The sequence below is a fragment of the Enhydra lutris genome, unplaced genomic scaffold (assembly GCF_002288905.1).
Source record: "Enhydra lutris kenyoni isolate GAN:26980312 unplaced genomic scaffold, ASM228890v2 scaffoldscaffold9, whole genome shotgun sequence".
Classification (NCBI taxonomy): domain Eukaryota; kingdom Metazoa; phylum Chordata; class Mammalia; order Carnivora; family Mustelidae; genus Enhydra; species Enhydra lutris.
This window is the reverse complement of record NW_019154093.1, coordinates 29,958,186-29,981,264: the sequence shown is the minus strand read 5'-3', so window position 1 is coordinate 29,981,264 and position 23,079 is coordinate 29,958,186. Positions and strand designations below refer to the sequence as shown.

The following is a 23,079-nucleotide window of genomic DNA, read 5'->3' as shown; positions in this document are numbered from 1 at the left end:
GCATAACATGCTGGATTTTTAAAAAGGCAAAACTGTAACAAGTCAGTGTGAGCACTTCCTCAAAAATTCACTGTCCTGGGGCGCCTGGGTGGCTCAGTGGGTTAAAGCCTCTGCCTTCGGCTCAGGTCATGATCTCAGGGTCCTGGGATTGAGCCCCGCATCAGGCTCTCTGCTCTGCAAGGAGCCTGCTTCCTCCTCTCTCTCTGCCTGCCTCTCTGCCTACTTGTGATCTCTCTCTGTCAAATAAATAAAAATAAAATCTTAAAAAAAAAAAATTCACTGTCCTTTTCACAGCGGGACCTTATCTTGTCTGTTGTAGAGTTTGGGTGGTTGTTATCCAAATTGTTGGAAAAGATTTAACTGGTATATATTTCTTTCTTCAAAGTAGCAAAGTTGAGAACAGGAAGTTTTTAGTAATGCGCATTTAGAGTTGCAATCTGTTTGGGAAAAATCCTAGAAACAAGCAAACTCTGCACTTTTGTTTTAAAATCCAATATATAAGCAGGTTAGAGACACTACAAAACACTGCCAGTTTGACTTTATGTATTCTCCAGACCATTGCCCTCATCTAATTCCCAGTGACCTATCGTTACTACTGCTTTAGCAGAACAACTATTATACTAAACCTGAAGGCTGCTGGAAGTCTTCATCCATCCAGTGGCCTCAAGAGAGCTCAGAGGCCGCTAAAGAGATGGTCATCAAACCTTTATATATTGATTATTCCCAAAACACAGACTGAGAAGAATAAAATGTATGAATTATGGAATACCTACTATGTGCCAAGTATTTACAAATATCTCATTTTCATTCTCCAACAGGTAGGTATTAATATCCTTATAACTAAATATAACTTACATTTAACTTACATATATATAACTTAATATAACTTATAACTAAATATTGCAGAAACGTGACACCAAGAGATGTTAAGCAACTTGCTTAAGACCACACAGCTATGAAGCAGTATTTCAGACCCTGGTCTCTGATCCTAAAGCTTGTAGGTTCTGTAACACATCACACTGCCTCATAGTTTCCCTTGTATATTACACAAACTGTGTCCTACTTAAGTCAATAAAGTATATTTATAGTTGAAGTTTCTAATTTGGTTATCCAAAGAAAAAAATTCAAAGAAAGGTTAAATCAGCTGCAAAAGAACATGCAAAAAATAAAAACAACTCTACAGTATACTAAGAAGCCTCTCGTCTTATATAGCAAAGGTTTTTCTTGGCACTTGGAGAGATTAGTTAGGATTTTATTAAACATACTGCATTTATTATCAGTAGTTTCAAGACAGAACCTCCAAGAAATAAGTATCGCCTAGACTTAGAAGAACATAATGACCCAAAGATGTTAAATTGTTCAACAGCAAATACGTACATTTAACATTCACAAGAGGTCTCTTGCCTGTTCAACAAGTTACTTCCTCTATAAAGCCTCAGGCAAACATAAGCAGGATCAAAAGTCTTTTTTTTAAGACCCACTGATATCTCCCGAGCCTTGTCTATGTCATAACGCAGTCATACCTCACCCAGAGGTAAAGTCTAACACACACAATTATCTAGAATTCAGTAAGTCTTGACATCAAGAGAGGCCTCGGAGCTGCTAAAGTCCGTGTCAAAACAAGCAACTTAGCTGAGTCACCGAATTTACAGGAAAGCATCGTTTTACCGACTAAGTATTTCAAGGAGGAGGCTGTGATTGTGTGAGTCGAATGCTATTGAGGGGTCACGTATAATGAGAATAAATGAGCTCCAGGAGGGCAAGGCACACAGAAGATAGGTGAGAACGATTTACAAAATCAGGAAGGAAGAAGGGGAAAGGGGCATAGTCAACTCCTCGCGAAATGAGTCTGCAGAGGGAAGCAGAAGGTAGGGTGGGAAGCTTTGGGCGCTGGGGGTGGGAAGCAAGGCAGAGCTTCTGGAAGATGGGAGGCAGTAAAGCACGCTTGCCCGCGAGGTGGGCAGGTAGCAAAGACTCAGGGAGGGGATCACAGAGGGAGGAAAGTCCCGAAGAAGGCGAGAAGCCACACAAGCACCGCTTGGAGGGACGGGGCTGGAACCCAGCAGGACAGAGCTCTTCCCGCTTCCACAGTACCGCTCCGCCGATATGCTTCTTCCTGAAAAAAGTTCCGATTACTTCTCTATCCTACCAACACCGACGGATCCCGAGCTGGTTTAAAATCGAGGTCATTCATGATACCGCCATAGTTTCCTACAGCCTAAGTGGCACGCTGACTGCCACTGTGGCTTTTCTCTTTCCATCCGGGCATTCCGATTCCCCTACATCCCGAGATCTAGGTGCAGGCAGTGGGTGCCCCAGCCGCGTCTCTCAGACGAATGGAGTCAGCATCCATTTCCGCACCGGTTTTCAAGCTCAGGATTAAAGTTGGGTAAGTCCCCGTACCATATTTTGCAACTCATCTACCACCAGCAATTTTTGTTTTTTTTTTTTTGAGGATATAGAGAAATTGGGACTCTTTTTTTTTTTTTTTAAGATTTTATTTATTCATTTGACAGACAGAGATCACAAGTAGGCAGAGAGAGAAAGGAGGGAGCAGGCTCCCAGCTGAGCAGAGAGCCCGATGTGGAGCTTGATCCGGACCCTGAGATCATGACCTGAGCTGAAGGCAGAGGCTTAAACCCACTGAGTCACCCAGGTGCCCCCCACCAACAAATTTATGCTCAGACTCAACTCTTTCTGATGGAGAGAACCCAGCACTCCCTGGCAGCTGCTGAACAGGCAAGAACAGGACCTTCCCAGGACCATCTCCTCTGCACCTTGTGATGAGAGAATCACCAACCGTGATGCTAAATAAAGGCTGTGATTGCATAGATTAATCCCACAGTTAAAGGGCCATTCTGTTCCTCTGGGTAGAAGCACACGCTGTGTGATACGAGGAGGTAGTTCAAGATCCTGCACTCATCTTAAGATTTGTGTCCTAACGATAAAATCCATTATGATTCATTCCAATGTGATTTATGATGATTAACACACTCAACAATAAAAAAAAAAAAAAGGTAAAACATTCAGACTATTTTGACTTTTAACCTTTTTCGGTGAATAGAAATGTTTTAAAATCATTTTTATGATGGGGAGAATAAAATGGAAGTTAATATAGCTTCTGAGGTTTATCCTTCTTACTCTATAGGCAACCATTTAAGATGAGCTGAAAGGACCCCCCAAAGAATTAGCACATCATAAAGACGTTCAGGTAATTTAAAAGGCTTGCATACAAGTGATTTCTTTAATTTTTAAAAATGGGAGAATGGAGTGAAAATTATATGGATTATTCAGGAGAAAAGAAATGATGAGTTCTCTAATGTATTCCAAATGTTCGTTTGTGAGTGAAAATTTATAACCCGGGAGAATACAGAATAGACACAAGGAAAATGTCATATAAAGATCTGGTTCCTGGGCCAACAATAAAGTTTCCTGAGTTTTAAGGGGATTTCCTCTCCTTTTAGGGCAAATACAGACACCCCAGTGTCAGAACTGAAGTTTAAAATGCTGTATTTCATCCTCCTCCTACTTATAAGTTGGAGATTCCTACCCATTCCAATCTTTCCCCTACCCATCCCATCCTCCCACGTGTTTAGGGAAGGATTGATTTTGGCTCAACATAGCAATCACACAACATTCACAGAGGACTGAGAATAAACAAAAAATTACTGAGAAAACCAAATAATTTCCTTTGCATGAAAAATAAATTCAGTATAGTACAGCATAATGTTTTATTCATCCTGCCTAGATACCCAGCTGAAAAGTAAAAAACTCAATCATACATATGTTTGGTTCCTATCTGCCCTATCCAATATGGTAGCTACTAGCCACATGTGGCTACTTACATTTAAATTAATTAAAATTAAATGAATTTAAAAATTCAGTTGCTCCAGCAAAGTCATATTTCAAGTGCTCAATAGCCATATTTGGCTAGTTGTTACAATGCTGGACAGTGCAGATATAGAACATTTGCCTCACTGCAGAAAGTTCTAGAAGACAGCTCTCATCTATACGCCACCAAGTAATTTTTCACGCTTTTGGTCCTACTATTATACAGCAGGTAAACCGCACTTTATTTTTTTCAGCATGTATAGCTCTTTTGTAAGTTATGAAGCAAAGCATACACACTACACAAATTAAAAATTATATATAGCCGGGGGGAGCGGAGGGGACAATAACACTCTCCTCCCCATCTCCAACAGGCTAGGGATAATCTAGTGCTCAAACCTGGTAAACATCTTCCTAGATACGTTTCTCTATCTAGAATACCAGTTTCAGTGATGCGAAGGTAAGTGTTTATTAAAATATGCTCGCTTCTGTCAGAACATGATCGAAAGCTTGGCGTTTACAGGTCTTATCGGTAAAATTTAATTTTCGAGAGGTCGTCTGTGATGTTTCATGGTTGGGATATGCCTGCACTGGGGATCTATTCATCCCGGTGTTCCTTGGATACAAGCAGAAGGGCCATCATTTTACTTAAGGTAAAATCTGAAACTGACTGGAACATTTCATAGGGGAAAAAAAGAAATATAATTTAGGCCTCTTCAAATTGCTTGAACTGTGAAATCAAGTAATGAACACTAGAAAAGGTTCTGTCAGCTAGAATCTGAGCTTAGCGTAGTCAGCATTTTCTTGCTAAACCTTATTATGGCAAAGCATTTGATTTTTCATCTCTGTACTGTGTTCATCCCCACAAATAAACTACTTTGACCTCCACCTGTTACTTAGTGAAATCTGCTCCAACCTTCAATAACCCTATTCTTTGCCATCAAAGGCCTTTGAGTCGCTGAGAAAGTGGGAAGATAGAGCTGTGCAAGGAGCTGAACTGATACGACTTTATAACTATGCAGTAGTTCATAGTTCAAGCCGGACGCTACACAGCCAAAGGGAATTTTTTTTTTTTTTTTTAAGGCTGGAAGGGGGCAACACGTTTCATCACTTTAACATGGAATTTTTCACAGAAAGAGAATCTCTCTTGAGCTTTTATCGAATGCAGAAAACTCCTGGCCCTTTCTTTATAAGGGAAACCTCTCTTTACGAGAGTTCCGCCTTCATTTTTGATAGATGAGCCAACAGGTCCTCCTTTCAAAGCTTGAGAACACTTCAAGTTATGTTCATTATGCAGAACAAAATGAACCACGGACTTCCAAGGCAGCCTCGTGGATGCAAAAGGACCACACTGTTCTTCAACGCCGCTAAAACACAAAATAAAAATTTAAAAGGGAAGTAGCTGTGCACAGCTACAGAGATCACGTTCTGAAGCAGTATCTGACAAAACAGTTTCTTTTTTTAACAATGACATACCAGAAAAGAAGAAATTTCTGTGTAAAGTTGCACTTCGCCTGATTAACGCTACACTCAGCACTAGAGACGGTGTCTGTCTAATTACATTGAATAGTTATCTGAGAGGGATTAGCGCCATGTTTCTGCTCACTGTCATTCTTTGTGACAACGTAATGATAGACCCGTTTACTTACGAGTGCCGTGATTAAAAACCGTGCTGTTTTCTTAACTGTCTTCATATCCTGGAAATATTATATTAAAAATTACTTATCTGACATGAAGGGTAAATACTTGGCAGAAGTTTTTCATATCAATTAAGTCAACGAGTTGGTTCCATTCAGTCACAGTCTTGGTTGAGTGTCTTCCCTTAGGTTTGGTGACACTTGATCACCAATCCAATATAAAAGCATTTGCTTTTATATTGGAGTTAATGATTCACGCTTTTTTTCTCCTTGTCTTATTTGTCCAAATCCTAAAGTTTGGTTTTCACTTAGACTAAAAACTGCTCGTGGCCGACATTTTCTCTGGAGTCATGATTTAGCACTTCTCCTTCATATTCACACCTTTTTTTTTGGAACCCAACACAAGGATCCAATTTTATACCGACAATTCCCCACAGGCCAATCAGGATGGGTTGCTAGCAATATACCATCTTTTGCAGCTTTTTCTACTCGTATAATTAACTTTATCCAGCATCTATTAGGAAAAGGTCTTTACACAAGATAAAAACTGAAAAGCAAACCATGTTGGGCTCTACAAGTGGGCTGGCTACCCTCAAACCGAATGACTATTTCCATGTGTCTAAACAGACACAGCTAGGGTCCTCTCCTTTTTTTTCCCTTCCACTCACCAATCTCAAATGACAGTTGTCACCAACTGGGTCCCTGAATGTAAAGAACAACCAAAGACGTATACTGAATGTAAGTGGCTAAACTCCTCCCACAAGGCAGAGTTTATTTCTACGGTTTTAGTCAACTTCAGACAACTACCAAGTAGTCCAAGTGGCAAATAATGACATTTATAACAAACTATATCTCTCAAAAAGTCTCCAAATGTGTGGTGAGGACATAAATTTAGGTAACCTGATATAACGATTATGTGTTATAAAGATTTTTTTAAAGCTAAAGGCATGTTAAGGCTTCAATGTTGACGGACAAACTCATAAAAATATCAAGCACATCAAAAGGAGAAAAATTACCAGTTAAGTCTTTTGAGGATAAGATTTCTTTTCTGAAAAGAAAAAAAAAAAAACCACCCACTGAAAAAGAGAACTCTTAAAATTAGAAGCAGGTGTCACCACTATGAAGTGATAAATATCAAAGAATTACTGGCCCTGAAAAGCACTCTTATGCAACCCATACTACTTTTAATCCTTACATATGTATTTTGACATAAGAACATGAAGAGCTGCTTGTATCAGTCCCTACAGAGTGTTAAAACAGAAGAGATGTTGCACGGCCATTTTGATAAAGCCTCTCTTCCGTTGGGTTCACAAAATGGCTGAAAGGCAGATGGCAAATTCGGACTGGCATTGAGTTGTAAGTAATCTTGATATCCTAGAATTCATTCATCTTGGAAGCTAATCACGGTGGAGTGACTTCTGGGTTGGGATAACCTAACAAGGCAGAGTAATCTGCTATTCCAGAGGACATTTTCAATTAGAAAAGTCTACTGGGGGGCACCTGGGTGGCTCAGTGGGTTAAAGCCTCTGCCTTCGGCTCAGGTCATGATCTCAGGGTCCTGGGATAGAGCCCCGCATCGGGCTCTCTGCTCAGGGGAGAGCCTGCTTCCTCCTCTCTCTCTCTCTCTGCCTCTCTGCCTGCATGTGATCTCTGTCAAATAAATAAATAAAATCTTAAAAAAAAAAAAAAAGAAATGTCTACTGGGCCGTCGTTCCTTGAATTTCTAACGGCTTGAGTGCATTTCCAACAACGCACACGAAAATTTTACCTCTCATTACATATGATCACAAAAGATTGGCACATTGCTTCAGAATGAAGGGCAGTGAGATGTGTGGACCACGTGAAAACCTGGGAGGGCTGGAGTAGCCTCTGGAAGAACACTGAGCATTCACAGCTGTCTGGAAAGCCTGTTCTCCACAGCGGGCTGAAGGCACCGATCACAACACCTCACTCCAAACAGAGCACAAAACCAGGAACCAGAGTGAACCGGAGTAATCTGGCAATTTCAGAGGGGTTTTAAACTGTCAAGACAGGGAGGTCAGTAATTCTTGACTCTGAGGAGGCAAGCCCATTCACTGTATTTCGACAGATTCAGTTTTTCCATCGGTTTAATTTTTCATCAAGGTTAAGTGATGCTGTGACATAAAGTGACAAAATTTTTTATTCCTGACGTCTTCTCCTATTTAAGAGAGACACTTTGTGATTCAGTGCTGGAGAGAACCCTCTCCATTTTAGGACTTGTGCTGTTCAGGAATCTATCAGGAAACAGCCCCTGATTTACTATGCCAACGTGAGCATTTCTCGTAATCTTGTAGGTTGTAATTCACCCATCATCTCGAAATGGGTGCCATGTCTTTGATTAATGATGAGTTTATGATGTATTTGAAATCCTTGGGTGGATACAGTTGGATAAATAGGCATTATTGTAATCCTCTGCTGAGCAGGAAAGCGATTGGGATGTTCACAATCGCAACAGAAACGGCCACATAGCACAGGCAGAAAAGCTACTGACCCTTGAGTTCTGCATGGGCAGGGAGGTTTCTGTCTTCCTCTTTCCCCATTCCTCATATAAAGCCCCGATTCTGGAGTATTAAAAAGCTACTTTATTGAAGACACTGATGGCTAAAAAAGAGAAAATTTTATTCCAAACTTTATTCCTATACAGCCGATGGTGTTGTATTTTGTTGTTTCACATTTAAATAGAACAATCAGTATGTGGGGAAAATATTAAAACCTATGAGAGAGGGAAGTAAGTCTGAAAATAGATTTATTGTTGACCTGTATCATTTTTTACAAATTAAATCTCTCCCCCCCACTCTCTCTTAGAACTATGTCTGGCCCATAGTAAGTGCTCAATAAATATTAGCTATCAGTTTAAAACACATGTTTAAAATTTCAGCAGCATTCCAACAACAAAATATAGGTTAATTTGTCTTTCATTGTTAGTAAAATTGCGGTTATTATTTGAGTCTATGAAATGTCTACATTTTGTTTACAGAAGAGAGGAAGTAAGAACGCTAAAGAATTTTTTTCTTTATATGAGGTTAAAATTGCCTTCTGTTTGAGTTCTACAAATATCTAATAATGCTAGATAAATAAAATTTATTAGATACAGGAAAACCAGCATAGCCAACTCTTAGGTAAGTCTGATCTGCCTGCCCATCTACCTGTCTCTTTTGTTTCTTCTCTTCCAACTATAACTTCTGGTTATTTTTCCCTTTGGTGAATTTAATGTCAATTCAGAGTAATTGTATTTCCTCTAAGTAAACATTTGCTTAGATTCTACCCAATTTTATTACCCACAGATAAGAACCCTCTGTTTCGGGAAGGGGGATTTGAATCCATGGGTGCAGAAAGATCTTTGGCTGGAGTCAGATGACATTGCTTTGCACACTTCCTGAGAGTTTTCTAGCATACTGACTGGTTTTCTACAGGCTTTTTAGAGATAAAGAAAGAGAAGGCTGGTATTATGAAGGGAAGGAAATAGGGACTAGCCTTTACTAATGTTCCTTTAATAATGGAATGTTTGATGCACCAGCTTTTTCAAGCAGATATGGTGGAGGGTAGTGGTCCAAGCCAAGGAATAAACTCCTGACCTGGATGAATCCTAGTGTACTCATGTCTTTTTTGTGCCACTAGGTGCTTGTTTGAGCAGTTAGCCCTCCTTCCTTTGCTGCCTGTAAACACTTTGAGGGCAGAGTCTGTCTTGGTTTATTTACTTGTTTTTCCCTCTTTCACCTTGCACAGTGCTTTGCATGTAACAGACACAGATTCGTAACTATGTTTTCCATTTAACTTCATGTACAGGCGTACATAGGAGATAAGGCAGGTTCAGTTCCAGACCACCACAACAAAGCGAATATTGCAAAAAAGGCAAGACAAGTGAATTTTTTGGTTTCCCAGTATACATCAAAGTTACGCAATAGTCTACTCAGTGTACAATGCCATTATGTCTAAAAAAATAAAAAGTATGTACCTTAATTTAAAAATACTTTATTACTATGCTAACCATCATCTGAACTTCTAGCAGCTTATAACCACTGATCACAGAACACCATATCAAATATAATAATGATGAAAAAGCTTACAGTGTGGCAAGAATTACCAAAATATGACACAAGACAGGAAGTGAGCAAATGATGTTGGAAAAATGATGCCAAGACACTTGTTTGATGCAGGGTTGAAACAAACCTTCATTAAAAACACAGTATCTGGGAAGGGCGAGAAATCAAAGCACCATAAAATGAGGTATGCTTATATCTTAAACTCATATAGAACTTCAGAGTTTTCAAATATTTACCAAAACATAAAGATATATAGTACTTGCATAATGCTTTATGGTTTACCAAGTATACTTCACCTATTTTTTTAAAAAAGATTTTATTTATTTATTTGACAGGCAGAGATCACACGTAGGCAGAGAGGCAGGCAGAGAGAAAAGAGGGGGAAGCAGGCTCCCCGCTGAGCAGAGAGCCCAACACAGGGCTCAATCCCAGGACCCTGAGATCATGACCTAAGCAGAAGGCAGAGGCTTTAACCCACTGAGCCACCCAGGTGCCCCTGCTTTAACTATTTAAAAAATACCCTATGTTTGGGGCTATGCACAGTACCTTGCACACAGCTGATACTTAAGAAATCGTAGCTCCTACTTTTATATACCTCTATTTGATCATGTCAGAGCTATACCATACACAGCCTGGGCTGTTTTACTGTCCCCAGCATTTACGTATGAGGAGATGAAAATTCAGAGAAGTAGTCCGCTCAAGTCCCCAGGCAGGCTGGGGTTCACAGCAGAATATAAGAATTATAGAGCTGTGATTCTTAATTTGTACTTTTCCCTCTTTATGATATGTTCTATTTCACTCCTATTTTCTCCCTCCTCAAGCGAGCCCGGAAGATTGGTGTGGCCGGAATAAACCTTGCCGTAGGGTTCCTCCCCACGACATGCTACACGCGGCCACGCGATGAGCCAGCACTTTGCTAACCGGGGCCGCTGGGGCTGGGCTGAAGACGGAGATGCGGACAGGAGAGGGCAGATTCCCCGTCTCCATCCAAGGTATAAGCTCCATCTCTTTCTTCCTCCTTTCTGGAATATTTACACAGCCTCAATTTCAAACATGAAATTAACAATTTGGAGATGTGGATAATTTCTGCACTCAGACGAGCCCAGCTGAAATGCAGCATCTGTTTTCCGGGGCGCTTCTGTATTCACGAGACTGTGCATCTGGGTTCTGATGCAAGAGGGCTGCACTCATTCACACAGCAAATGTACGCAGCGCTCCGCTTCCTGAACACTTCGCCCCCCTCACGGGGCGAGCGCAGACATGTGTGGTCTCCAGCTTATTATTTATTTATTTATTCAACAAATATTGATTGAATGGAGAGCCTGTGCCAGGTACTTGACTAGGCTGCAGGAATATAACAGTAATTTTCTGGACGATGCTTTCTTGTGTATAATATATGTATATATAGGTGAGAGGAGTATTTCTTTTCTTTTTATAGGGAACCTTTTGGACTCCCAATTACAATAGCTTATTTTAGGCCCTTTATTTGGCCTGATGAAAACAGCTTTGATAAAGAAAGTAAGGACATTTGGGAAGGGTGGTTAGAGGGCTCGCTGTGTGACATGACTTTCCTGCCATAAACCCTTGTTGGGATGAAATGTCTCCAATGAAGGAGGGTCCCTAAACCACAGCACCCCTTCCCTCCCCCCCGACCTGCTACTGTCCCAGTGTTCCCTGGTAGACCAGTCTCTAATGAGCTGGTGCCAATACTAAAGGGATAATGGAAGAGAATGTGGTCGCAGAATGATGCTTTCCCACTGCTCCATAAATGCAGAAGAAAAGCCAAGACATTGATCCTACGGCAGTGTTCTGTAACAGCGACTATTCCTATTACAGCGGGAGACTGTGGGAGATTTAATCATTGTCCCTAATATATGCTAGTGCAGCAGAGTGTCTGTGATCAATGTACTATTGTTACCAGTCTGCTGCCTTTTTTATTGGCATTGATAATGGGCCTCCTCCTTTGAGTCGCAGCTACAAGTTTAAGTTGGTAAACTTCCCCCACTCTTACAATTGATGAATGACGGTTGGCAGGTCAAATTAGGACCAGCAGAGTTGGGAATCCAAGTGAACCTAATATGTGGTATTTAAAATGACAATGAATGAACAGAAGCCTGCAAAATCCAACTGTGCTCTCAGGAATGGTGACACTGAACTCTGCGTCTAAAGGTTCCAGGCCAGTGATTGACCAGATGTTTACAAAGATATTCTTTTACAAATGCCTTTTTAAAATGTCTTTCTTTACTTAATAATCATGAAAAGAACAGACAGGATGTTACTGCACTGCTTAATCTTGACCTTCAAAAATGAAGACCACTTAGTCTTTGGGAAGAAGTTTATCTCCGAAAGAAGTTTATCACTGAAAGATTTTAAAAGAGAGAACTATAACTGAACTTACTATTTATCAAATCTGACTTTAAAAACTCTTCATTGAACTGTTTAGAACTCCTGACGTCTTGGCTGATGTAATGGTGTCTGTTCAGAAGGTCTGACAATCGTGGTGTGAAGGAAGGCATTCTATTTCTGAATATTTTTTTTCTTCAGAAGAAAATTTCAGGAGTCTTTGCCTCCCGTTTTCAAGGAGAGTACTGAATTTCACAAAAGTCCTATAATTTCATGCTTTTTCTTTTCTTTTTTTTTTTTTTAAGATTTTATTCATTTATTTGACAGAGACAGTGAGAGAGGGAACACAAGCAGGGGAGTGGGAGAGGGAGAAGCAGGTTCTCCATTGAGCAGGGAGCCGGATGCAGGGTTCGATCCCAGGACCCTGGGTTCACGACCTGAGCCAAAGGCAGACGCTTAATGACTGAGCCACCCAGGTGCCCCAATTTCATGCTTTTTTGCAATTTAAAAAGAAAATGCTCTTATGGAACTTCATGGAAACATACTTGCTTGGTGCAGCTGTAGTCTCAAATGTCGTAAGTGGTGCCACTCGGTAATGTGTGAAGCGGGATGGACCCTTAACAGAGTCACTTTTGGGAAACAAAGCATGAGAAGGTTCACAGGGCAACCACAAAGCTGCCTTGCAACTCAGGACGAAAGATACAGGAAGAACACCTGAATTTATATACACTAATAATTAAAAGATTAAGAAATATCAAGTCTCACTTTTAAGTCGGTGACTGTTTCTCCTCTGGGTTCCAGCTGACACCTCATTCCATGGCTGCCTTTGGAGGAAAGTGTCCTGAATTCTCCAGTTAGACTGAACAACTCTCCTCTTTTACTTTTAAGGGATTTAAACCTGTCTCCTTTCAACCACCATTAGCTGAATATAATCTTAATGCTACCTCACACAATTAGAGAACATTCACTTTAGAAAAGGACTTTGGCACTTGGAATGGAAGTTCAAATTCATTACCTCATTTAATTGTGACAACTCTATGACAGAGATGGACCGGAAACAACAGTTCCCATCTTACAGATAGTGGCTGACAACTGAGGAAATGTGATTTGCCCTTGGAAGATAGGGACCTGATAGAGTAATCTTTGTACATATCTCATACTGCACTCAGTCAGTGCTTAATAAAGATTCAGTGAGTTGGTCTGACTTGAGGTATACTGATCAGTCATACTTGAGGTATACTGATCAGCACTTAGAGTGGAGGAAGATGAGAGAGAGAGATGGAGTACAGTATTCTTTCATGCAGTGAAACTCAACACTGCACAAGTCAATGAGTGAGTGTGCTACATCCTCTGATCTGTTTTAAAATAGGTTAGGGTTTCTAAAGATACAAATGTAGTGATCCGAAGGGGCACATGCACCCGAATGTTTATAGCAGCAATGTCCACAATAGCCAAACTATGCAAAGAACCTAGATGTCCATCAACAGATGAATGGATAAAGAAGATGTGGTATATATATACAATGGAATACTATGCAGCCATCAAAAGTAATGAAATCTTGCCATTTGCAATGACGTGGATAGAACTAGAGGGTATTATGCTTAGCAAAATAAGTCAGTCAGAGATAGACAACTATCATATGATCTCCCTGATATGAGGAAGTGGAGATGCAACGTGGGGGGCTTGGGGGGCAGGAAAATAAATGAAACAAGATGGGATCGGGAGGGAGACAAACCATAAGAGACTCTTAATGTCACAAAACAAACTGAGGGTGGCCGGGGGGAGGGGGGTAGGGAAAGGGTGGTGGGGTTATGGACATTGGGGAGGGTATGTGCTATGGTGAGTGCTGTGAAATGTGTAAACCTGGCGATTCACAGACCTGTACCCCTGGGGCTAATAATATATGTTTATAAAAAAAGAATAAAAAAATTTAAAAAAATAGGTTAAGGTTTTATCTATCTAGAAAAACATTAAAGGCATTCCTATTTAAAGTTGGGGGGAATAAATAAAACAAAATAAAAAAATAAAATCTTTTAAAAATAAATAAATTAATTTAAAAAATTTAAAAAAATAAGTATTATCTTAAAAAAAAGGGTTGATTCATTTAAAGGCATACCCTTTAAGGCGAACAATACTTGTAATAAAGTTTGGTACACCATTACTTGTCAATGGGGCCCATGGTCGAGCCTGAGCTGTCGTTGGCTTACTACTTGTTAATAATTAGATTTGACTAAGTAAGAGTCTACGGATTGAAAATATAGCAAACATCAATCCTGGGAAGATTACTGCTGGCAAATTTTGTTTAGGTTTATTGAAAACACCCCCAATTCCCTGCTTTGTAGGCTCCACTCAATCGATATTTCTTGAGTACATATTATGAACCAGATGCTGATAAGGATGCTGGGGATAAGCAGTGAAAAAGACAGACTAAGTCCCACTGCCCATGGAGTGTACGTTCTCTAGAAAGAACAGAGATGACAGCAGTAGACAGGGGTATGAAGAAAGAAAAGCAAGGTTACGAATTATTGAATGATGGAAGAAAAACACCAAGTCTTTAGATCACTGGGAGCCTCTCTGATTGACATCTTATTTGAACAAAGATCGAAATGCTGAAGATGATTTGATTTTATGGGGAAAAAAATTAACATTTTACTCAGTTAAAAGTTAACACTATTTGCTCATATATTGTGTCCTATGTGTGTTTAATAACCCACACTCCTTCTTTGACTTTTGGTTATACAACAAGGCTTTGGGGTAAAGAAAAGTTGGGGGATTTTTCAGGTCTTTCTGTTGAGTTATTTTTTCGTTTTTATTATTATGTTTTTAATTTCAATACAAGCCCAGGACATGAGATCTTCAATTATAAGCATAAGCATTATGGTAAAGAGGTTACTGAGCATGGAAGACAAAACTTAACCTCTGAACTCAGACTCAGGTTCAAGTTTGGACCCTGGATCCACAGGTTTACTATCTGTGTGGCCTGAGACAAGTCACCTAACCTTTTACAATTCTGTTTTCTTCTCTGCTGAGGCAAGATCATTCCATTCCGTCTTGCACAATTCAGGGTAATTAAAAAAAACAAAACAAAACACAAAATTCTGGTATACAGAAGGTACTCCAACAATCGTAACTGCAGTTTTTACCATGTGTATGGAAGCACCATGTGTAGCGTCTGAGCCCACGTAGGCGCTTCTTGGCTTCCTATTTACTTGCATTATGAGTTTCTCTGTAATTATTCATTTGTACAGATAAACAAGAGTTGATGGTATGTGAATTTTTGCTTGATAGAATTTCACAGGACTCATTTCATCAGTGCGTGATTAGCTTCAAAGCTTCGAATCTAACCCAGTTTTGAGATAACTGGGAAATGAAACTAAGTGGAGGGAACAAATGCAGCATTGTAAGAGAAGCAAAAGTCAGCTTGAGGTTGTCTGATGTTCTTAAACTAACATCATCTTTCATCTCCTATGCCCTTCTTCCCAGATAATAAGAGCTCTGCACTGAGACTGCTGAGATAAACTAATGGGGAACAGGATACTACAAAAGACATTTGAAAGAGCCCATGTAATTTACTGCATGTCTGGTTTGTTTTACTTTCCAAAGCCTTCCTGTTGCTCAAGGAAATTTGTCTCCTCTGGCCACCTTCGGCCCTCTTTTGGCCGGGAGTCCTGAAAAAGCATTTGAGGGCAGGTAAACAGATGCAAAGCTCTCTGAGTGAGGAGTCAGGACAGGCTGTGCTTCCTGTGTCACATTGGAGGCATAGACAAAGTATCCTTTCGTATTTGTTTGAGAGAATTATCCCCTCTGTCGGCAACCAAGAGGCTGCTGGTGCATTCAGTATAAGTAACTCCCAACATGTTCTGAAGGTAATTTACATGAGGGAACCACTAAAAGCCTCCTACTCAATGAACTGTACCCCCAGGGAAAAGCTATGCAGGCCCGGATCAGTGTGGGAACAACATAAGGGTGTTCTCTGTGCCAAAAAGGGGATTGGGCTAGATGGAAAATCCCCAAAAAAGACCATCTGGCAGCATAAATTATCCATTTAAAATGGCTGGTGTGAGTTAATGACACCAAAGTCACCAGGCACATGTACAACATCCTTCGGTTGAGTTTTAATGTCCCCTCAGGCCCTGTTTCAATTATGACTTTCTATGCTGAATATGGCCAAGTGTAAATGTATCCACTGTCCTCCCCCAAGCCCAAACACGTACACCATGAAACTGCATTTTTCTGTGATGCAACAGAGAGAGCGGATGGACAGTCAATCCGAGAATACAGTATAATTGTGGGGGATTTCTCTATTATGCCGCATATATAGTATCATTACCCAAAAAGAATTCGGCAGTTAAACTTTCATTATTTAATGACTGCAAAGGATCTAGGCATTCAGATGTTAAAATTTATGATCATTTGACTCATAAGGTGCAAACTGGAAAAGAATTACTCTGAAAAAAAGAGTCACTAGGTCGAAGTACCCTATATCCAACCTGCCTCCCTCTGCCCCCAATATGCCCCTCACCTCCGCCAAAATACCTACTTAAGGACCCGGAGAAGAGTCTGGGGGGTGGGGGTGGGGCTTCATGTACATCAACACAGTAAAGCAGCTTCACTGTGTATAAAACCTCATTAATACAACACTCAAGCACCATGTACCAAACCTATATATCTCAATTCCGAGTTTCACTGAAGCAGGTAAACTGGCTAGAGCTCTAATTAGCCTTTTAAAAAGGTTTCAAAGAAGTTTAATTTTTTAATAGCACATAAACTTTTCATTGGCACTATCCTGAGATCTTGCTGATGATGCCGTTGGCGGCAATGGGGAGTCAGCATTTTCATCTGCATTTAGGCCTGGCTTTATTTCTTAAGCACTCTCAGTGAACCGGCGTGAGCTAACAGTGTTGCGAAGCAGATGTGTATGACCTTTCTAGAAGATCCACCACACCTTGACTGCTATGTTGGTAATCATTAGAAATAATGAGAAGATGGAGGCCAAGGTCCTCATCTCTGTACTTCTGCAACTATCACCATGTAATGATCTCCTGATACATCTGTGTCCCACCCCCAACTGTGAATTCCTTGAAAGCCAAAGCCAGAGCCTTCCCATTCACCTTTCGGTTCCCAGGACCAGGCAGAAAGTTCCCAGTGAGGATGGCTGAATGAGTAAGTGAGAGTATTAAGTAGAAGCAAGACAAAATGAAACTTGTGCATTTTAGTAGAAGGAGCAAGATAAAGGACCCGGCCTGTGGGGCCTGAGGTTCTTTTGTTTTTAATTATCATGCAATAAAACTGCTGGGGGATGGAAGGTATCCACTTCTGTGAATGTTAACACATGTATAGATTCTTGTACCCACCGCCACAATCAGGATACACAACAGTTCCATCGCCCCAAAAATCTCTCTTATGCCATTCCTTGTGAGGATTGTGTTTTGATATGTCAGGGAGGAGAGAGAGGTATTAAGATCTGAAGACAAAAGGGTTAGTTCCAAAATCTCTTTGGTGCTTGTCTGTTCTTGCAAGGAATCCCTCTGAGGCCTAGGGGGGGGCAGAAGGATCAGAAAGCATTTTGTTTCGAAGTTCCTCGGAGCTAGGTAGGTATAACTCTTAGATGGGTTGTGTGTGTTACCTTACCTCATTCTCAAGAGCACTGAAACAGTTATTAGTATCGACAGATTATGAACACGGAGACACTTAGGCTCAGAGAAGTTGGGTCGTTTGCTTATAACCCCACAGCCAGCAGCAGCAAGAGCCAGGATTACACTCTGAATCTCTATTCCAAAGCCCACACCCCATCCTCTCTACCCATGTGACTTCACAGATTGAAGAAGGCGCACAAGAAGATGCTCCCTTGTCCATGCAGAGGTTAGACACGGAGAAAGGTTTCAAAAAGCTTCTGCTAGCTGAATTGCTCACATTCCTCTCAAGACTCAGAGCCAAGACTAGACTATCCCAGGAGGTCAGGCTAGCCGTTAACATTTGCTTAGTTCACTAGAGACGGACAGAAAGATGGTTGTTCCGTTTCAACAGAAAAGCGCTCACGGCGATACCCAGTAACCTGAAAACACATTTAAGCATCTCCTCATTTTCTAAAAGTCCAAGCCTATACTGTAGCATGGAGACCCTCCTCTCCTTTCTAAGATTAGCCATCCAGCTGAAAGAGTTGACAGATTTTTCTCCAAGATTATGAAAAGATAATCCCAAAAGCCAATCCCCAAAGGCACTTAGGGGAAATTCGAAAGCAAAGGCACATACATCTGGGACTGTAGCGTAGGTGAGGATATATAAGAGTCAAGCGCCACGGCCCATTCTGACAGCCTCTCAGTTCAGCTCTATGTGCTCCCGGGCCCCCTTTGGTGGAAGCAGCCGTCAGAGAGGAACAGGTGTTCGTGTGGAAGGCTCGGCCGCCGTGAACCGGCTTCCTTCCGTCGAGGCACACATGGCCCCCACGCGTGTTTTAGACGTGGGCACGCTGGCCACACGCCCGCGTGCCCGCCCGGCTCACCTGGCTCCACTTCGTGCCATCCGCTGGACTGACTGCCGCTGCCCGGGGAGCGCCCTTGGCCTGTGTAAAATGGCTCTTCACCAGGACTGTCCATTTCATCCTCCACAGACTTGAGGCGCTTTGTGGAGCTGAAATAACAAATGGGGACATGTTTTAAAAGCCGTCCAAACCACCTCTCTTGGATAGCGCATCTCTGGTGGAAAGAAAGCCAAAGGAGGAAGCAATTGGGCAACTCGGGTGTAGCTCTAGGACTCTTTTTAGGCTCTTGTTGAGTGAGTCACTGGATGTGGAACAAAGTCTTGGATCTGTGTTGTTCCAAGTGTCTGGGATTTTGATTTTTATTGTCCCTCAAGATGCTGCTGCCACATCCTGTTCCTTTCTCCTTTGAGGAACTGGGGGCCTGGCTCCTGCTCCCATCTCCACCTGGAAATGTCTGCAGGAAGACTGCATTTCGTGTCTCCTCGGGCAGCGGTGGGGACCTAGCCAGCAGCAATGTCCCAACACATCACTGAATCCCTCTGGCACCCCAGGGAGAATAGAGATCTGGGTTCACAGCCCTCCAGAAGAGCTTGGATTGCTTCTCTCTCTTTTTTCCTAAGTTTTCTCACCTTCCACTTGGATCTGTTCATTCAAAAAATATTTGCTGCATAGCTGCCCTAGTCCAGATTCTGATGGAGATGCTAGAGACAAATATAATGATCCAAAGAGATAAAAATAGGGGGAAGGAGTACATTTCCCTCTGAGGAAGAATAGCCCAATCCTTTTTATGCCCTTCCTCTTTTGATGTCTACACAGAGGTCACCAAAATGAAGTTCTGGGTATTTTTTTTTTATTTTTATTTTTGGAGAGGTATGGTTGGGAAATTCCAGCGTTTCCTCTAGTTGAAGGACTGAGTTTTCCTCCCAAGTTGAGGCTTCAGGAGTGAAAAGACAGTGAAATGCCATGTTGCTAATATGTTCTAATTGTCTTAATTGATTATGTCACTAACATGCTACCAGAATGAATAGATTTCATACCTAGTGGGAGTGCCCACTGGGAAATCTCTTCCTCGTGTGTCAGGGTACAGACTTTTTAATATGTTTTCATTTATCAAACACGTGCTGTGTCCCTTCTATGTGTAGGTGCTGTGCTAAATGCTGGAATATCGAGATGCATCCGACATGGTCCCTGTCTCCATGGAGTTCACGGTCCAGCAGATAGAGATGCAGAGGCAAATAAAATTGTGCAAAAGAGAAATGTAGGTATTATGATGAAAGCACATACAGGACACAGTAGATTTCGTGATGAAAGAAGAAAACAATGATATGCCTGGGAGGTTGGGAAAAGCTTCCTGACCGACAGAGTTCCTGAGCTGTCTGTGAGTGTCGAGGAGACAGGCGTAAGGAAGAAGAGGGCACGGAGAGACTGGCTTTTCGTTGATGCACCACTCAGGCAGCCATTTTTATTTCAAGATTCTAAAATACTTCTTTATCAATTGGCAAAGTGTCACCATCTCAAGTTTCCCCGCTCTTGCCACACCAGCTGTGCCCCAGGATGCCCTCATGAGGCACAAACTAAAGGGCTAACGTCGTGTGCATCTGGGGCGTTCCAGGACTCAGCCTGAGTCTGGTGGCAGAGTAGCACCCGTTCTAATCGGTACGCTCCTGTCACACAGGTTATCGGATACTCTGAACATGGCTCCCAGGAGGGAGGTGCGTATCAGGCAGAAGCAACATCATGAGGAAGGTGCGACACATGCAGAGAATTGCCAGCTGTGTCAGAGTGAAAGAAGGGGGTGGAGGTGATAGAAGATGATACAAATCCGGATTTTATCCTGTCGGCCATGGAGACTCCCTGAGAAAGTGTCAACAGGGAGTGACATCAGAGCTGATTTCAGGAAGTCCACTCTTGTAGGCGTACAGATGGTGGCTTTGGAAAAGCAAAGCAAAAAGGAGGAGATGGATCCTAGGAGCAGTGAGACAGTGAAGAGGCGATGGCTGCAATTCGAATAAGAAAATGTGGAGGGCCCAATGTAAGGCAAGAAATTCTAATGATTAAAGTTGGTATTCCAGTGTGCTTTGCCTTTAAGTTCTGGTCTCATTAAAGCCAGACCACAGGAAAGCAACATATCTGTAGCATGCTAGCTTAGTACCCAAAGGAAAACCTTTAATAGCGTATTTTATGTTCTTTGCTTGGCTTTCCTTGAAGTTCAATGAAAAATAGCCACTTGGAGAACTTTTCTATAATTTATGAAACTACTTCGAATAGAAATTTTTTTTAAAGATTTTATTTATTTATTTGACAGACAGAGATCACAAGTAGGCAGAGAGGCAGACAGAGAGAGGGGGAAGCAGGCTCCCTGCTGAGCAGAGAGCCTGATGAGGGGCTCGATCCCAGGACCCTGAGATCATGACCTGAGCTGAAGGCAGAGGCTTTAACCCACTGAGCCACCCAGGCGCCCCCTAGAAATTTTTTAACAGAAGGATGTTTACAAAAAATTCCTTCCAATACATAAAATCAGAAAAAAATAAGATCTCTTTGCATGAAGTTCTATTCTTTCCTTTTATCAGAAAACGCAGCTTCTATAACCTCGTGCTTCCCCTTCTTGCCTTGGCAACCAGGAATCTCAGGATTAAATGTAAGGTACAACTCTTGGGTCAGGCTCCTGATATAACAATCTCTCCCATTTTTCCCATATGGTTTCTGGCTTCTCTATCTATATTTAATATAGTACCTAATGTATTTAAAACTTGAAAGCGACTTGAAACCATTTTGGAAGTTGGTAGAATACATGTTAAAATGAATATAAATATTTCCCTTATGTTTCCTGGCAAATAAAAGGCAAGACCTCTATGTTCTGATGGGACTGTGAGCTCTATAGGGAAATCACCTTCTTCTTCTTTTTAAATCTGTAGTGCCTACCACAATGTTTGGCTAATAGCAGATACTCAAAAACTGCTAAACTGGGCTTGACTTAGAAACAGCCATATGAGTACTTGTGACAGGCATTAGCCTAAGTGTCACGATTCACTGAGATCCAACACAAAAGGCCAACTCCGTGGCCTATAATTCTTCTGTTATTAATTTTTTTTGAGTTTCACAAGTTTTTGATTTCCTTGGTGTCCTCTAATAAAACACAAATATTCCATGAACTTGCTAATCCTAAAGGTGAGAGTCTGCAGATATTAGTTCCCACCTTTATTTGAAAGCAAGGACTTTTCTGAGTTGATACAGGATAAATGTCTGGAGAGTGGAGGTACAGCATGGAGGAGAGAAAAAGATCCAGGAATGGAGCAAGTTACAGGCGCCAGGATGGTCGTGTGAAGGCTTCCAAGACAAAGTTTACTGACCTCACAAACCTGACAGGTGATTTATCTTGCTGAAGTTCTTTGGGATAAAAAAAGTATACTTTATCCCAATTTTTACACAACCCCCTCTGTGATTTTAGAGATGTTTACCACCAAGGGGAACAGCACTGAAGTTAGTGACTATCCATCTCCTTTATTTTTTTTCTTTTAACTTAGAAATGAATCGGTCATTGATTGTGGTTTCTTGCTCTTGACTTTCTAACACATTGATTCCATTCTCCCCGAAACACTGGAGGAAAATAAGAAAGTACTAGTAAGATCTCTACCTAAGAGAAAGCTAAGTACTCTTTTGAGGAGAGACACACCATCTCTTCCTGCATATGGAATTGGTTGTATTCCTAGCAATGGTAACTAGAAATTAAGGTAAACTATCACTCCATTCTAAATACTTGTTTAATTCTGATGATATGTAAGGCAAGGAAGCCTTACCTTGCACCCACAAATCTGCAAAATGACTCTTTCCTGAGTGTTCAGAGGACCCTGAACTGAAAACTTCCATTTACATGTCAGTCTCTACCATTAGACGTAAGGCTCATCTTACCTGATTTTATACTCACAGTGCCTAGGACAATGTCCCTGTTAAGAAATGTCTGTTGCGGGAGGGGAGGGGGGTGGGGGGTTGGGTGAGCCTGGTGGTGGGTATTATGGAGGGCGCGTATTGCATGGAGCACTGGTGTCGTGCATAAACAATGAATTTTGGAACACTGAAAAGAAATAACATAAAATAAAATACAATGGAAAAAAAAAAAGAAGTGTCTGTTGACAAATTGGAGCATTTACACACTGTCCTCTATGGGAATTACTGTCCAGATGGGGAGGCAGGACATGTACAAATCTCAAAGATGGTAACAGTAATTCAAGGTAGCACACCCTAAGAACCAAGGAAAATTAGGGATAATAGATATTCCTTTTAGGGGGCTTCATGTTCTATCATTCCTTACTGAAAGAGTAAGCCCCATTCCTAAGAGGATCAAATGCGAAAATATTATGTTTTTAAAGTTCCAGCACACCTGAATTTGAATGTAGACTGTGCCATTTACTAGCTCTGTGACCTTGGGCAAGTCACTCAACTTCTCTGGCCCCTGGGTTGATCCGCTGTTAACTGGCAACACCGTCTACATGGTAAAAGTATTGTGCAGATTAAATCATATCCGGGATGTAAAGCAGCTAATACAGTGTCTGCTACAGACCATGTGACCGATTAATATTGGCCTGGCATGAACAAATATTGATTGGTTGATGAACTTTTCTATATGTAAATCTGCAGTATTTTTTTGGGCACATTTTCTAACCTGTACACAGATAATTCTGCTGAGTCTATATATTTAGAGAATAATTTAAAAAAAAAACCCATCCTA

At 41.2% G+C, this 23,079-nt stretch overlaps 1 protein-coding gene across 3 annotated transcripts in view; it reads right to left on the bottom strand.

Moving 5' to 3' along the window:
- The window catches only part of LOC111143037 (nuclear factor I A), a 357,887-nt gene that overhangs the window by 78,203 nt on the left and 256,605 nt on the right, over window positions 1-23,079 (bottom strand). For all 3 annotated transcript variants that reach the window (XM_022496466.1, XM_022496467.1, XM_022496468.1), the window contains exon 6: window positions 18,375-18,502. In XM_022496466.1, coding sequence (XP_022352174.1) covers window positions 18,375-18,502 — 128 coding nt within the window. The remainder of the gene's footprint in view (window positions 1-18,374; window positions 18,503-23,079) is intronic.